We start from the raw sequence: 15,867 nt of genomic DNA on the forward strand, positions 1-15,867 counted from the left end.
TGGTGCAACAACAGGAAGATAATCTCATGTCACTGCTCTCCCGATGTAGAAATATTAACTATAAAATGCAGGCCATTTTATTTACCCCGGGAATTCAGTGCTATGATTTTCACAGCAGTGTACATTCCCCCCAGTGCTAACACCAAAGAAGCTTTGAATGTTTTGTACTGGTCCATCAATGAACTGCAAACTACACATACAGAGGGAGTTTTCATCATTGCAGGGGATTTTAATCAAGCTAACATGAAAACAGTTTTCCCTCATTTCCATCAATATGTGATATTTGCAACCAGGGGTGGAAGCAAGCTGGACTTGTTTTGTAGTAATAATAAACAGGCGTATAAAGCTGAACCACGCCCCCACCTCGGCTCCTCAGACCATCTATCTGTGATGCTAATTCATGCATACAAGCCCCTGCTGATCAGGAAGCAAGCTACATTGAAGCAGGTGAGGACCTGGCCAGAGAGAGCAATGGAAGCATTACAAGACTGCGTCGGAACCACAGACTGGGACATGTTCAAGGCAGCTGCCACCGATAATCATAACGTGTGGAGGAGTATGCAGAGTCTGTGTCCGCGTACATTCAGAAGTTCATGGAGGATGTCAGTGTGATCAAGAACATCCCCACACGGGCCAACGAGAAACCCTGGATGAACAGTGAGGTACGTGCAATGCTGAAGGCTCGGAACAAAGCGTTTAAGTCTGGCGACATGGTAGCATTAAAAACAGCCAGAGCTAAACTGAACCGTGCCATTAAGGTTGCAAAGCGTGCTCACAGTCAGAAATAGCAGGACTTCTTCGAGAACCCCACGAACACTAGACGAATGTGGCAGGGCATACAGGTCATCACGGACTATAAAGCTGCCCCCCGACCCTGTGACAACAGTATCAGCTTCCTAAATGACTTAAACAACTACTTTGCAAGGTTTGAGGCACTTAACACCACTCCGGCGAGAAAATCCATCCCTCGCCCTGATGAGCAGCTGCTCAACCTGGACACAGCGGATGTCCTGAAAACCTGAAGAGCGTGAACCCCCGGAAAGCACCGGGACCTGATGACATTCCGGGCAAGGTGCTTAAGGGATGTGCAGACCAGCTGGCGGGGGTTCTCACAGACATCTTCAACATCTCGCTGACCCAGGCTGTGGTACCATCATGTTTTGAGATGACCATAATCATTCCTGTGTCTAAAAAACCCACAATCTCCTCCCTTAATTATTATCGCCCCTTGGCACTCACCCCCATCATAATGAAGTGCTTCGAGAGGCTGGTAAAGGAATACAATGTCTCCAGACTTCCAACCACATTCGACCCATACCAGTTCGCTTATCGCCCAAACCGCTCCACAGAGGACACCATCTCCTTTGCACTCCACCTGAGCTAAGAACATCTGGAAGGAAAGGACACACACGTGCGGATGTTGTTTTTGGACTTCAGCTCAGCATTCAACACCATCATCCCGCAGCATTTGGTGAGCAAACTGGCCTCCTTTGGATTCAGTACCCCCCTATGCAACTGGCTGCTTGACTTCCTCACAGACAGACCCCAATCTGTGAGAGTGGGCAACAACACCTCCAGTGCCAACTCCCTGAGCACCGGCTCCCCCCAGGGCTGTGTCCTGAGTCCGCTGCTGTTCACATTGATGACCCATGACTGTTGCGCCAGGTCCACTACTAACCACATTGTGAAGTATGCGGACGACACAACAGTAGTGGGCCTCATCCGTGACAACAATGACATGGACTACAGGGAGGAGGTGAAACATCTGGTTGACTGGTGCAGAACCAACAACCTGGTCCTGAATGTCGACAAGACCAAGGAGATCATCGCTGACTTCAGGAAGCACCAGTCCAGCCACGCTCCACTCTTCATCAACAGCACAGCGGTGGAGATGGTAAGCAGCACCAAGTTCCTGGGGGTGCAGATCACTGACAATATAATCTGGTCACTACACACAGGAGCTCTTGTAAAAAGAGCTCAGCAGCTCATGCACTTTTTGCGTCAGATGAAAAGAGCACAGCTCCCTCTCCCCATTCTCACCACATTCTACAGAGGCACTATAGAGAGCCTGCTGACCAACAGCATCTCTGTCTGGACTAGAGCCTGCAATGCCTCAGACTGGAAGTCTCTCCAGAGAGTGGTGAGGATGGCGGAAAAGATTATCAGGACTCCTCTCCCTCCTATCCAGATCGCAAAAAGCCGCTGCCAGACCAGGGCTCAGAAAATCTGGAAAGACTCCTCCCACCCCCATAAAGGACTTTTTTCACTGCTGGACTCTAGGAAGAGGTTCCGCAGCCTCCGAAGCAGAACCTCCAGGTTCTGTAACAGCTTCTTCCCTCAGGCCATAAGACTCTTGAACGCATCATAATTAAATTATCCCTTCAACTCCCCCCAAAAAGGATTAACTTGTTGGAATAAAAAAGACAATATAACATACATCCATAAACCTGGATGCATATGCAAAAGTGCAATATATTCATCTGTACAGTAATCTATTTATTTATATCTGCACCTTATTGCTTTTTTTATCCTGCACTACCAAGAGCTAATGCAACAAAATGTTGTTCTTATTTGTGCTGTAAAGTTCAAATTTAATTGACAATATAAAGGAAGTCTAAGTCTAAGTCTAGTCCAACGAGCTTGCTCACAAACCAAAAAAAACATCTTAGTGTTAATACTTTCATATCCACGCAACTTCTAAAAAGTGGAAACAGTCTATCTTGACTTCTATCGGACGGACTGAATAAGCGATTGTTGACATAAGCAGTTGTTGACTTAACCGGTCGTCGACATAACCTAAATCGAAACCGAAACCAGCCATAGCCTGCATATTTACAGTACATGTGACTTTTGCCAGAGACGTCAGGAGAGAGGGGTAGAATTTTCTGGTTCGTCCCTGACAGTTTGGTTATGTTTTAGTTTTTTCCTCTGCATTTGTCTTTGTTTCCTCTGTGTGTGTAGTATTTCCTTTCAGGGCTCTTATTTTGTCTGTTTCCTGTGTTTTTCCCTGATCGCTGTTTCTCCTCAGCTGTGGCTGATTGGCACCTGGCCACACCTGGTGTCAATCAGCCCACTCCTATTTTAACCTGCCTTCCAATCCAGTCAGGGCTGGATTATTGTCGTTACCACCTGTCGTGTCATGTCGTGTCAATGCAGCGTTGCGGTAGGCTATCTTCGGTAGCTGTTTGTAGCTTACTGTTTTTTGTTCTCTGCTTCCGATTTATTTGTTCATAGCCTAGTTTGTTATCCTCCTCGTGCGCACCTTTTGTTTGTACCCTTTGTTTGGTTTAGTTTTAGTGTTTAAATTAAAACAAGGTTTTCTTACTCAAATGCCTGCCTCCTTCTCTGCATCTTTGGGTTCATCACAAACTAACTCTGACAAGAATCTTGTTATCTCACAGCAATACCGTGGGAATGGTGTTGTCGGTCTGTCTCAACTACAATGACAACAAAGTTTTCATACATTCGCAAATGTAAAACCCCCAAAAATATGATATATGCATTTTGTTAGAATCCCGGTTAAAGGGGAACTGCAATTCTTTTAGAATTTTACCAATTATTTACAATTCTTATGTAAGGCAAGAACACACGTTTTTCCTTTTTCTGTGAATTCTAAATATTTGAAAAACTGCTAGTAAGAGGCAGTTAACAATACAGGTTATGGGTATACTATCTATTTTGCCTATTAAAAACATACAAACAAATCCAACACCGTTCATTTTACATGCTGTAAGTGGCTTATTTAATAACGTGCATATTCATAGTAATATGTACAGTATTTTACTCATTTTGACGATTATTGAAACTACTTGTTTGGGCGCATTGATTTCACAGAGCGCATAGCAACGGATATGCGCTAAAAATTTCAATTAAGATAAAATAGTGACTTACAATGTTCGCTCTTACTGGGATGTAACTTTCTTGAAATACCATCCATTCATCCATCCATTTTCTATCGCTTGTCCCTCTAAGGGTCGCGGGGGTGCTGGAGCCTATCCCAGCTGCATTCAGGCAGAAGGCGGTGTACATTTTGGACAAGTCACCACATGCAAACTCCACACAGAAAGACCCCGAGCCCGGAGATCGAACCCAGGACCTTCGTATTGTGAGACACGCGTACTAACCCCTTTCCACCGCCATGCTGCCCTCTTAAGATACTAATTTCTGAATGGTCCTCACTCCTCGGATAAAAAATGCTGCTTCGCAATATTCTAATGCAAGAGTTCCATTTGTTGAGAGCCTTGTAGTATGAAGCTGGTAGCGTGGGGATATTCAAAGTTGACCAACATCCTGGTTTGGAGCCAAAACCTTCTACTGCACAGTACAGGAGGTGAGATGCGTTATTTATATTGTAGCATTGCCTTTTCCCAACCTATAAATACCTTAAATACTTTATTTGATGGTGGGTCAAGCAGCACAAGCTAGCTAGTAGCGGTCATGACGCCAAAAAAGAGCGGTTAGTGTGTTTGCCTCACAATACAAAGGTCTTGGGTTCGATCCTGCGCTCGGGATCTTTCTGTGTGGAGTTTGCATGTCCTTCCCATGACTGTGCAGGTTCCCTCCGGGTACTCCGGCTTCCTCCCACTTCCAAAAAACATGCACCTGGGGATAGGTTGATTGGCAACACTAACAATTGGCCCTAGTGTGTGAATGTGAGTGTGAATGTGAATGTTGTCTGTTTATCTGTGTTGGCCTGCGATGATGTGGCGACTTGTCCAGGGTGCACCCCGCCTACCGCCCGATTGTAGCTGAGATAGGCTCCAGCTCCCCCCGCGACCCTGAAGGGAATAGGCGGTACAAAATGGATGGATAGTTCCTACAATAACAATGTACCGTATTTCCTTGAATTGTCGCGGGGCATTTAGTATGCACTTGCTGTGATGACTCTTCTTCGGCATTGTAATGCCGGTGTGGTTTTCCCGTGGATGCGTCGAAGCAGAACACAGCATAGGTAAGATAAAGGGTATTTAATAACAAAAGTCTATGAACAAAAATACTGGTGTAAAGAGAAAAAGTAAACAAAAGACGCTAGCGTGAAAGCTAGGATAAAACAAGGAAAACTAAAACTTGGTACGAGGACACAAAAGAGTAAACAAAACATTTAGCATGAAAGTTAGACAATAAAGTGGCTTGGCGTGAGAGCTAGCGAGAGAATACATACGAATGATGAGAGTCGTCACTGATGCGCGTGGGCAAATTAGGATCCGAGAATGAGTAAACAGAAAAGGTGAGCTTAAATAGGAGGGTGAAAATTAGTAGCAGGTGTGCGGGGCGAGACTAACAGGTGGACTGATGTGTAACCATAGTGATGGACAAAAACAGGAAATAAACGGGTCAGACTGAGAATGAAAAAAACAAACACGTGAAGATCTGAGCAGCAGATCGCAACAGTATTCCCCCCCAACAAAAGACAGATACCAGATGTCTTAAAAAACAAACAAAAACTTGAACCCCCTCCCCAAAACCAGAAAGTTCACAAACGAAGGGAGGGCGGAGGGAGGCCACGGTGGAGGGTCGCCAGATCGCATGTCCCCGAATCCACCGAGGACACATCATGTGGCGGCGGCGGGTGGAACGCTGCTGCCGAAAAAGTTTTGGCGGGCGACCTCGAAAAGGCCACATTAGTGGCCGCCTCGCAGGATGAGGTGCCCGGCGAGGCGGACGACCCGGGCACGGCCACATCCGTGGCCGACATGGAGGAGGGAGTGTCTGGCGAGGAGGATGACCTCGCAGAGGCCACGCCCGTGATCGACGTGGTGGACGACGCCTCAGCACCGAAATCCCAGCAGGCTTGGAAGCAGCAGACGAGGGTGCGGGGACTGCAGCCAAAGCAGGCCCGAGTGCAGCTGGCGAGGATGATGCGGGTGCCGCAGGAGTCGTCGGAGGCGGCCTGGGAGCCGCAGGAGTCGTCGGAGGCGGCCTGGGAGCCGCAGGAGTCGTCGGAGGCGGCCTGGGAGCCGCAGAAGTCGTCGGAGGCGGCCTGGGAGCCGCAGGAGTCGTCGGAGGCGGCCTGGGAGCCGCAGGAGTCGTCGGAGGCGGCCTGGGAGCCGCAGGAGTCGTCGGAGGCGGCCTGGGAGCCGCAGGAGTCGTCGGCGCTGGTGTGGGCTCCAGCCCCGTCGTCGGCGGTGCTTGGCGGCGCGGAGCTGGCACCGGTGCTTGGCGGCACGGAGCTGGCACCGGTACCTGTCGTGGTGCTGGTACCGGAGTGGGCTCCAGCTTAGGAACTGGTGCTGGCGTGAGAACCAGTTTAGAGTCTGAAACTGGTGTGAAAACCAGGTCAGAGTCATGTGCTGGTGTGAGAACCAGACTGGGAGCAGGTGTCGGCTTCAGCCGAGGAGCAGGCACAGGGGTCTGCCGAGGAGAACTAGGGGACTGGCTGTGAGCAGGACTAGGACTATGATGAGTGATAAGACAAACACTAGGACTCGGGCAAGGACTTGAGAGAGGACCAGGACTAACAATCACACTAGTGCTTTGAGAAGGGCTTGGGCAACGACCAGGACTTACAGTCATACCAGGGCTTGGGCAAGAACTAGGACAAACGGTCAAACTAGGGCTTGGGCAAGGACTGGGACTCACAATCAAACTGGTGCTCGGGCAAGGACTAGGACAAAGACTAGGACTTACAGTAACACTGGGGCTCGGACAAGAACTTGGGTAAGGACTAGGGTTCGGACTAAGACCACGAGGGGAATCAGTACTGATATTACAAAGGCAAGAAACAAGACTCGGGACCGGACTCGAAACAGGACTCGGACTACGGATCAGTCTACGAGTGGAACTAGGACTACGACGACTACGAGAAAGACTAGGACTACAACTAGAATCAGAACGGAAACTCGGACCAGGACTTGGACTACGACTCAGTCTACAAGTCGGTCTACGAGTAGGACTAGAGCATGGGCTACGAAGAAGGCTGGGACTCGAACTCTGAGAGAGACTGTGACTAAAACTAGAACTAGGGCACGGACGGAACACAGGTGGAGGAGGTCTAAGAGGGCGTGACTTGACCGGGGAGAACACCGGTGGAGGAGGTCTAGGAGGCTTAGTAGTAATACTGGCCCTCCCCTCGAGACCCGGATTCCAGACGGGGTCCCGTTGGATAGAGGCTGACCGTAAGGGCGGGCGGTGGGAGGTTTGGAGGTGGGCAGACTCCACCCCATTAGTCTGTATGAGGAGAGGATTGTTCTGAGCAGCAAGAAATTTCTCCTCCAGCTCCAGTTCAATCAAAACTCTCCTGTACCACTCGTCCATCCAGGCAGGACTATATTTTTCTAGGTCAGTTTCAAAATCAGGTGACGTAGGGGTAGGACGTGAAATAGGCTGAGATGTGGGCGGGGCCAAAGTAATGGGAGGCTGATCTTGACAATTAACAATATGCTGAGGGTGACTAGAATCAATATAAATGTCCTGATACTGTGTGAAAGTATTATTACTGTCCAAGTTTTTGGAAAATGGCTGAGATATATCGTCCACAATAAAAAAATCTTCTGAAAAAATGTCATCAACAGAGGCCGGTGTTGCGTCACCGGTGGGCGTTCCCCAAATGACGTCATCGCTTGTGTCAGAAAAAGTGTCATGGCAGCTTAAGGAATGATTTGAAAAAAAACAAGCAGGATTACCGGTAATGACGGGTGAATCCTGGACGGGGTGAAACTTGCTGTGTCCATGGGGAGGAATAAGTGGTGCTGGAACATTACTGCCGCGCGGGGGACCTCTCCACTGGACCCCCCGCTTCTTCGGGGCAGCGCGAACGGCTTCGGAGGAGACTTCAGGCCCACAGTCGAGTCTTTCCTGCTCCCAAGCCACGAGCTCCAACCACAACCCTAAGTCGAAGGGTTCCTCCCGTGGTTTCGACGCGGAAAAACAACTTGATGCTCGGATCCTACTGTGATGACTCTTCTTCGGCATTGTAATGCCGGTGTGGTTTTCCCGTGGATGCGTCGAAGCAGAACACAGCATAGGTAAGATAAAGGGTATTTAATAACAAAAGTCTATGAACAAAAATACTGGTGTAAAGAGAAAAAGTAAACAAAAGACGCTAGCGTGAAAGCTAGGATAAAACAAGGAAAACTAAAACTTGGTACGAGGACACAAAAGAGTAAACAAAACATTTAGCATGAAAGCTAGACAATAAAGTGGCTTGGCGTGAGAGCTAGCGAGAGAATACATACGAATGATGAGAGTCGTCACTGATGCGCGTGGGCAAATTAGGATCCGAGAATGAGTAAACAGAAAAGGTGAGCTTAAATAGGAGGGTGAAAATTAGTAGCAGGTGTGCGGGGCGAGACTAACAGGTGGACTGATGTGTAACCATAGTGATGGACAAAAACAGGAAATAAACGGGTCAGACTGAGAATGAAAAAAACAAACACGTGAAGATCTGAGCAGCAGATCGCAACACTTGCCTTGAATTACTGCCGGGTCAAACTCGCTTCCCAAAATAATAAGTGCATGCTTAGTATTACCGCCTGGTCAAACTCGTGACGTCACGAGTGACACTTCCCCTGTCATCATTTTCAAAATGTAGGAGGCTGATTTCAATACTGGTAATTTGAAATCACATAAAGGGAAGAAGATTAAGAGCTATTCAGTAGGATTTAAGGTCCAAGCTTAGATCACACTAATTTTTTTACTGCATGCCTTTGGTAAGTCCCGGAGTGAGAAGAGGTTTTAAAATAATTAGCGCATGCTTACTTTTACCGCATGCCTTTGGTAAGTGCAGGAGTGAGAAGAGGTTTTAAATTAATTAGCGCCCCGGCGGCAATTCAAGGAAATACGGTAGCTATAACTTGGTTAAAATGCTAGTCACAGCATGTAAATTAAGCATTATTGGCGGTTTTTGGTTTTTTATTTAGAGCGCTTTATAACCAGAATAGATTAATCTCATTACCTATATTGTTAACTGTTCTTGTTTCACATAAGGGTTGTGGATGATGTGAAAATGTCAAAAAAGCGCCGTTCCCATTTGACCAGTATTTTAACACAGGAAATCACCATTGACACAGTTTTACTACTGTGCAACTACACAGTTGTCGTGTTGTCATTTCACACTGCTTTGTGATGAAGATAACAATAATATGCCTACAATAACAGACCAATTTTTTATATAAGTATATACATTTTATTAGACCATGTACGTCGATATTTTCCGTAATAAGTACACGGTGAACCGGGACTTGATGAGTTGTTCCACTGTATGTCTTTAATAGAGCAACGCTTGTTTCTAAAAACCTACCTGCCCCAATCCCAGTGGCGACCATATTCCCTTCCAGCTCGGCGAAGGAGGAATCCAGCAGGGAGGAGTGGAGTAAAGATTCCTTCAAAACATCCAATCCCAAGTAATTCTCATCCTGTGTTGACATTTCAGGCGCTCGTGGACTTATTGGGATATTTTCTGGTGGGAAAGGTGCTCCAGGAGACGAGGGACCCACCGGACTGTCGGTTTGTGGCGTCTGGCGGTCTGTGCCGCCGTTTGTGGAGGGGGTTACGGATGAAGGAAGAAGCAGGACGCAAGGCTTCTTGGGAACTGGGGGTGGAACCTGCAGGGGAAAACGTTTTGTTTAAAAAAAAAAATGACCGATAACACTTTCTAAAATATATTTCTGGATATTTTATACCTTGGGCTTTTTTTTGTCGGAGAGCTCTGCCAAACAGGAGATGGTTATCCTTGACGGAAGCGTCTTGCTTTTGTCTTGGAGCTCTGGTGGTTCTTGGTTACTGCAGGGAGAAGGTAAAGAGCCTCCATCTTCTGGCCCCAGTTGAAAGCCAGCGTTGTATTCCGGCTCCAACACAGGATCCTCCAGGAGAGGTTGGGGTTCCGGAAGGGGAGGAAGGTCAAAGAGGCACTGATCGTAGAAGGTATGTGTAGTGGACATGGAATTAATGTCTGGGATCACTGATGGACTTGCAGGACTTTTAGGTGGCGTTTTTTTGGGTTTGGGTTTCTTCATCACTTTGTAAATGTTGCCCAGAGGCACAGGCCGCTCCACAGGCGACACTGGGGGTGAGTCCAAGGTAAGGGGGGGCGTCGAAGGAGACTTCAGAAGCAAGTTGAGGGGCCGCTTTGGCAGAGGGGGTTTGACTGCAACAGGTGGCTTAGGTTTCGGTAGCGTGGGAGGCGGACTGGTGTCGTCTCCAAAGTCTCGGCACTGTTGTTCTTCCTCGATGGTGTCTGACGCTCCATCGGGGAAGTCCTCCAAGTCGCCTCGTGAGACAGATCGAAGCCGAATTGTTTTCAGCTCATTCTGGGTGACTACAGGGAGCACCTGGGAAGAGCTGGGGCTGATTTTTCCAGGTTTTGCCGCCGTGGAAGTGTCCGAATGCCGCCTGCTGGCCTTTTGCTTTGGCTTAATGGATGACAGCTCAAGGTGGGCATTCCCTGGCATTTCAAAGGATAATCTGGACCTGGCAGTAGGATCCTTTGGTGAAGGTAGTGAGGATTTCCTTTCAGGAATCTTAGGGCGCATCTTACACCCCGTTGTCCCCAAGGATCCAACTCCTCCCGGACCTGCTGCATGACTGAGCGGCACAGTCGGAGTTGGCGTTTCGGACTGGCTGGAATATCCACTTGACGGGGACATGAGTCCCGGGGGTTTGAAAGGCGAGGTGGGTTTAACGTCTGTTTCCGTGATGAGCTGCGAGGGTGACGTGGCTCTGGAAGTGGAAGGGGATTCTAACAACGACTCTGAGCTACCTCTGACTTTCATACATTCAACCACCGTGGTACCCGTAGCTGTGCTAGAGCCTGATAAAGACCTGGAATAAAGAAAATGAAAGTTATGAAGAATCAGAGCAACTAACAAGGCAAATAAGAGTCATACCTGTAGGGGTCATTGCTCTTCCACTCCCCTAGCTGCCAGTGAGTGGGGAAAGTTAGTTCCGCCTCCTTCTCTGGTGGATGCACCTCCAGGTTCGGAGGTCGATCGTAGCCTCCCTGGCCTGGTTCTCCTCGCTGAGTGTCTGATTTGGAGGAGTAAGACAAGCTGGGCAAAAGGAAGTCGGGCTGGAAGTCCGGAGAGTGGTCTCTGGGAATATGCAGGCTCTTTGGCCGGCCATCCCTATGCAATTTTCCCCCATAGTGGATCCTTCCCTCAGCCTCTCCAAGGTTCTTCATGAGAGAAACACTCCTCACTGGAGGTGGCGGCTTGCGTTTTGACTTTTTGAGCGAAATAGATCGTGAGCGCAGGCGCAAGCGTCCTTCAACGCCGTAATCAGAAGTTGTGACAGAGATGTTGTCAGTGGTACTGGCACTGTCCTCAGAGCTTCCTCTGGGATAGAGGAGCGCGTAGTTCTCGCTCAAACCTAAGAAGGTATGATGCTGCCGTTGGTGTTCTGCAGCGGTGTAGACGTTCCCATTCCCTGTGGAGGCCAGACTCCCGTCTGGCTGGTCTGTGCCAAACTCAGTGAAGCAGAAGGAGCCCGAGTCTGTAGGTGTGGAAAGGGAACGTTCCCGGAACTTGAATGCATTCGCCGCCGCTATGGAGCGGGCCGACTTCTCCCTTCCCCTTCCCACCTCTCCACCGCCGCCCTCCCCCCCCCCACTCCTCCCTCCATCCGCCGTGGCCCCCTCTGTTTCACTCCGCCTCCCCATCATGACAGCTGCCAGTGACATCCCTGGCGTATTGTTCCCTCGTCTCCCAGCAGTGTCCGACATTGTCGAGAAGGACTGTGAGCTGGCCAAGTGTCCCGAGCTTACCAACATCACGCCTTCCTGAGCCCCGCCTCCCGTGTGACCGATGATGCTGTGCTGTTTTGGTGGGACTGCCGGCCCTTTCTTAACGGTGTAGTTGTAAGGTTCGTTCCACGCAGCGGGGGAGAAGGTGGAGCCTTTGGGTCCATTCCAGGTGGTGGAGTGGGTTTTGGAGCAAATCAGTCCAGAGTGGTCCATGCTTCCTGGCCGCTCCAGGATGTTCTCTGATGGAGTGAAGGAGGAGCATTAAGACATGCTAAGAAGTGTGTTTCTCCATCATGCATACCTGTAGGTGTGGTTGCGTCGACGTCAGAGTGTATTTTTCTCAAGGCAAGGCTCTGGTGAGGGGTGTCCGTGACGGGTTCCAGTGAGCGGGGTTGGTGGAAGTGCTCCCCGAGAGAGGGAGATGGGGACACAGAGTGCTGCAGGAGGTCCACACCATGGAATTTCCCACTTCCCCCCTCACCTGGAAACAAGATTCACGAGTGATCTTGCTGCTCTCGTCACTCGTACTTTGTTTATGTCCTTTAACAAAATGACTCAAATCAATGAGGCAAGTTAATCTGATGGGGCTAAACTAATGGAAAAGTGAGCTGATGGAGCGGTGAAAATTATGTAATCGGAGGCGAAGTACGGTGTGTGCAAGTGCTGACGTTGATGCTTCTCAGTAGGAAAACAAAGAAAAACACAAGAGACGCAGATTTGCTGCCCGGTGAATCCCACATTGTACTGCCAAACTCAATAACCTGCTTATTTCACGGAATGTAAACAAAGATAGTTGGACGTGTCTTTGTCTTGCAGAGAAAGCCAGTACACTTGATCTGTAAGAAAGAGCATTTCAGAACTACGACACTCTTCCCAGTGGTCTTCACAACTCTTTTTTGACTAGGCTAAAATCCTGGCTATGGGGTTTGTTGGACGTGAACTTATCAATCAATCAATCATCAATCAATCAATGTTTATTTATATAGCCCTAAATCACCAGTGTTTCAAAGGGCTGCATAAACCACAACACAAACCACAACGACATCCTCGGTAGAGCCCACATAAGGGCAAGGGAAACTCACCCCAGTGGGTTTATACACAGTTTTAAGTCATGCAGTGGGTTCAGGTATCAGTTTGAGGCGGCCATCAGAAGAGTCAGGACGAGGGCGGCAAAGGCCCTGCAGACCACTTGTTAAGTCCCATTGACAATTCCTGTCTTAGAGCTGGAAAGTACACTAAACACGTCATTGGAAAGTACACTAAATAAATTAAAGTTAAAGTCGGAACGATTGTCTCACACACACACTGGGTGTGGTAAAATATGTCCTCTGCATTTGACGCCATTCCCATGTACACCCCCTGGGAGGTGAGGGGAGCAGTGAGCAGCAGCGTGCGCCGCACTCGGGAATCATTTGGTGATTTAACCCCCAATTCCAGCCCTTGATGCTGAGTGCCAAGCAGGGAGGCAATAGGTCCCATTTTTTGTAGTCTTTGGTATGACTCGCCCGGGGTTTGAACTCACCACCTCCCAGTCTTAATGTGGACATTAACCACAAGGCCACTGAGCTGGTCCTTGCAATCCCTGCCTGCCTACTTTCCCAAAGCACACCTGTCATCAGCTGAGAAGATGAGGCGAGATCAGTGATCATTCTTTTATTAGCCTACGTTCACTCTACTTTCATCCTTCTTTCTTTGCTTCTTGCCGCTTGCTCACTTCCTGTCATCCTTCCGTCGGTGCATTGTTTATACAGATCGCTTTCTTTTTTTTGTGAGAAGAGAGGAAGAGTGGCGAGTTACCATGGCAACAGCAAGCCAATTGCCAGCTACCTGTTTGCTGGTGTAGAGACTGGGCGTCACGACAACGAGATGGCATATTTAGGAAATGTATGCAAAAAAAAAAAAAAATGCCCAGCTGAGGGAAAGGCAGCAGCATCATTATATTTGACCTTTGAGTAAAAAAAAACCGTCCGTTTTGGATATAGATGTGCTTCATGGGGCACATTGACATGTACACAAAGTAAACATGGCGAGGGGAAGCAGGGGTGTCAGAGCAAGGATGACCAGGGCATGCTAACACCTCTAACACAAGAGGACAGGATCGGAATGTTTGCATGACATTGTTTTCATGCCAACCTGAGGGGCAGACTTAAAGGGGAACTGCACTTTTTGGAATTTCGCCTATCGTTCACAATCATTATGAGAGACAAGAACAAAAGTATTTCTAAATTATTAAAGATGATTAAAAATGCTTGGAAAATGCGGTCAGTGGGATCACCATTGTAGCCTTCAAAGCCCTCTAAAACTCCAAAACCTTCCAACGTTTTACAAACGTATATATATATATATATATATATATATATATATATATATATATATATATATATAATGTAGCAACAGACATGATCATAACAATATGTAATTCCGGAGCTAACTTCTTCTGCGCATTGAGTTCCGTTTCCATAGTAGCGTACGTCCGACTTCTGGCAACAAATGTGTGTTCCTACTTCCGTATACAAAACGCTCGAGTGTGTTCTAATCATGGCAGACCTGGTAGTAAACCACAAAGACAAGTATTTTTGGACAAATGAGGATTCAAACCCTTATCTTTTTGAACCTAAATGTCATGGAAGCAAGCACGAAGAAGATGGTGAGACGTTGGTTGCAGAGTGAAGCCGATAGAGTAAGGCTAAAGCCACTTGAAGTTTCAAATGTGGAATTTGGAGACAAACTATTGCGAGATTAATGGTGTGCTTATCCAAAAAACACCACGAAAACATCCCTGGGCAGCTGGACCAAAGAGATTGTCCATCGAGTAAGTCACATTTTATATTGATCACGTCATGCGTGTTATTACAACTACAGTACACAGGTTGTCTGGCTAGCTGTGTCCAAACAAAACATGAAATTTGGGCTAATACTTTACAGACACTGTAATGTAATGGTTAATGTTTTTCAGTCAGTACAGATTGGTGTCTTATCGCAGTGTTGTGCATTACAAACTCAAACGTGTTTCGTGCTGACGTAGAAGTTAGCTCATCTCTTGTCGTAGTTAGCTTTTACGGCTAATACTGAAGCATGCTGATTTGTACTACGCTAGAAAAATAGTTCCTCTGTGTTCGCTCTCACAATGTAAATGGTAAATGGGTTATACTTGTATAGCGCTTTTTTACCTTCAAGGTACTCAAAGCGCTTTGACAGTATTTCCACATTCACCCATTCACACACGCATTCACACACTGATGGCCGGAGCTGCCATGCAAGGCGCTGACCACGACCCATTAGGAGCAAGGGTGAAGTGTCTTGCTCAAGGACACAACGGACGTGACTTGGTTGGTAGAAGGTAGGGATCGAACCAGGAACCCTCAGGTAGCTGGCACGGCCATTCTCCCAACTGCGCTGCGCCGTCCCAATAACAATAACAATGACGCGACAACTTGGTTATTATACATGTTACGTAACGTAACTGAAGTATTGTTGACGGCTTTTGAATGCATTTTTAAAGTGATTTAGAGGTGGAATAGATTGCTCCCAGTAGCTGCATTGCTAGCTACCTAGAACAAGTATATTTGTACATGTTAGAATACAAAAAAACCAAACTATTTTTGTCCTATTGTCTCTCATAATGATTGTGAACGCTAGGCAAAAGTTGAAAAAAAAAGTGCAGTTCCCCTTTAAAGGGGAACATTATCACAATTTCAGAAGGGTTAAAACCAATAAAAATCAGTACCCAGTGGATTATTTTGTTTTTTGAAGTTTTTTTCAAAATTTTACCCAGCCCGGAATATCCCTAAAAAAAGCTTTAAAGTGCCTGATTTTCGCTATCTGTGAAGCCATCGTCCATTTTCCTGAGACGTCATCCAGTGATGCCAATACGGATAGCACAGCAAGATATAGCGACATTAGCTCGGATTCAGACTCAGATTTCAGCGGCTTAAGCGATTCAACAGATTACGCATGTATTGAAATGGATGTTGGAGTATGGAGGCAGATAGCGAAAACTAAATTGAAGAAGAAACTGAAGCTATTGAGTGAATAGCTATTGACGCTATTCGGCCATGTTTGCCTTAGCATCGCCGGTAAAATGTGCAGACCAACGATCGGAAGTTTTGCATCTTGTGACACTGGATCAACTTAAATCCATCGATTGGTAAGTGTTTGTTTGGCATTAAATGTGGCTGGAGGGAAATGCT

General features: G+C 47.5%; 1 protein-coding gene across 3 annotated transcripts in view; it reads right to left on the reverse strand.

Moving 5' to 3' along the window:
* The window catches only part of nhsl2 (NHS-like 2), a 139,137-nt gene that overhangs the window by 7,975 nt on the left and 115,295 nt on the right, over positions 1 to 15,867 (reverse strand). For all 3 annotated transcript variants that reach the window (XM_061913475.1, XM_061913476.1, XM_061913477.1), the window contains exons 5-8: positions 11,979 to 12,158; positions 10,824 to 11,916; positions 9,621 to 10,758; positions 9,239 to 9,542 (exon numbers count right to left, since the gene is read on the reverse strand). In XM_061913475.1, the coding sequence (XP_061769459.1) occupies positions 9,239 to 9,542; positions 9,621 to 10,758; positions 10,824 to 11,916; positions 11,979 to 12,158 (2,715 nt within the window). The remainder of the gene's footprint in view (positions 1 to 9,238; positions 9,543 to 9,620; positions 10,759 to 10,823; positions 11,917 to 11,978; positions 12,159 to 15,867) is intronic.

The sequence above is a fragment of the Nerophis ophidion genome, linkage group LG10, assembly GCF_033978795.1.
Source record: "Nerophis ophidion isolate RoL-2023_Sa linkage group LG10, RoL_Noph_v1.0, whole genome shotgun sequence".
Lineage (NCBI taxonomy): Eukaryota > Metazoa > Chordata > Actinopteri > Syngnathiformes > Syngnathidae > Nerophis > Nerophis ophidion.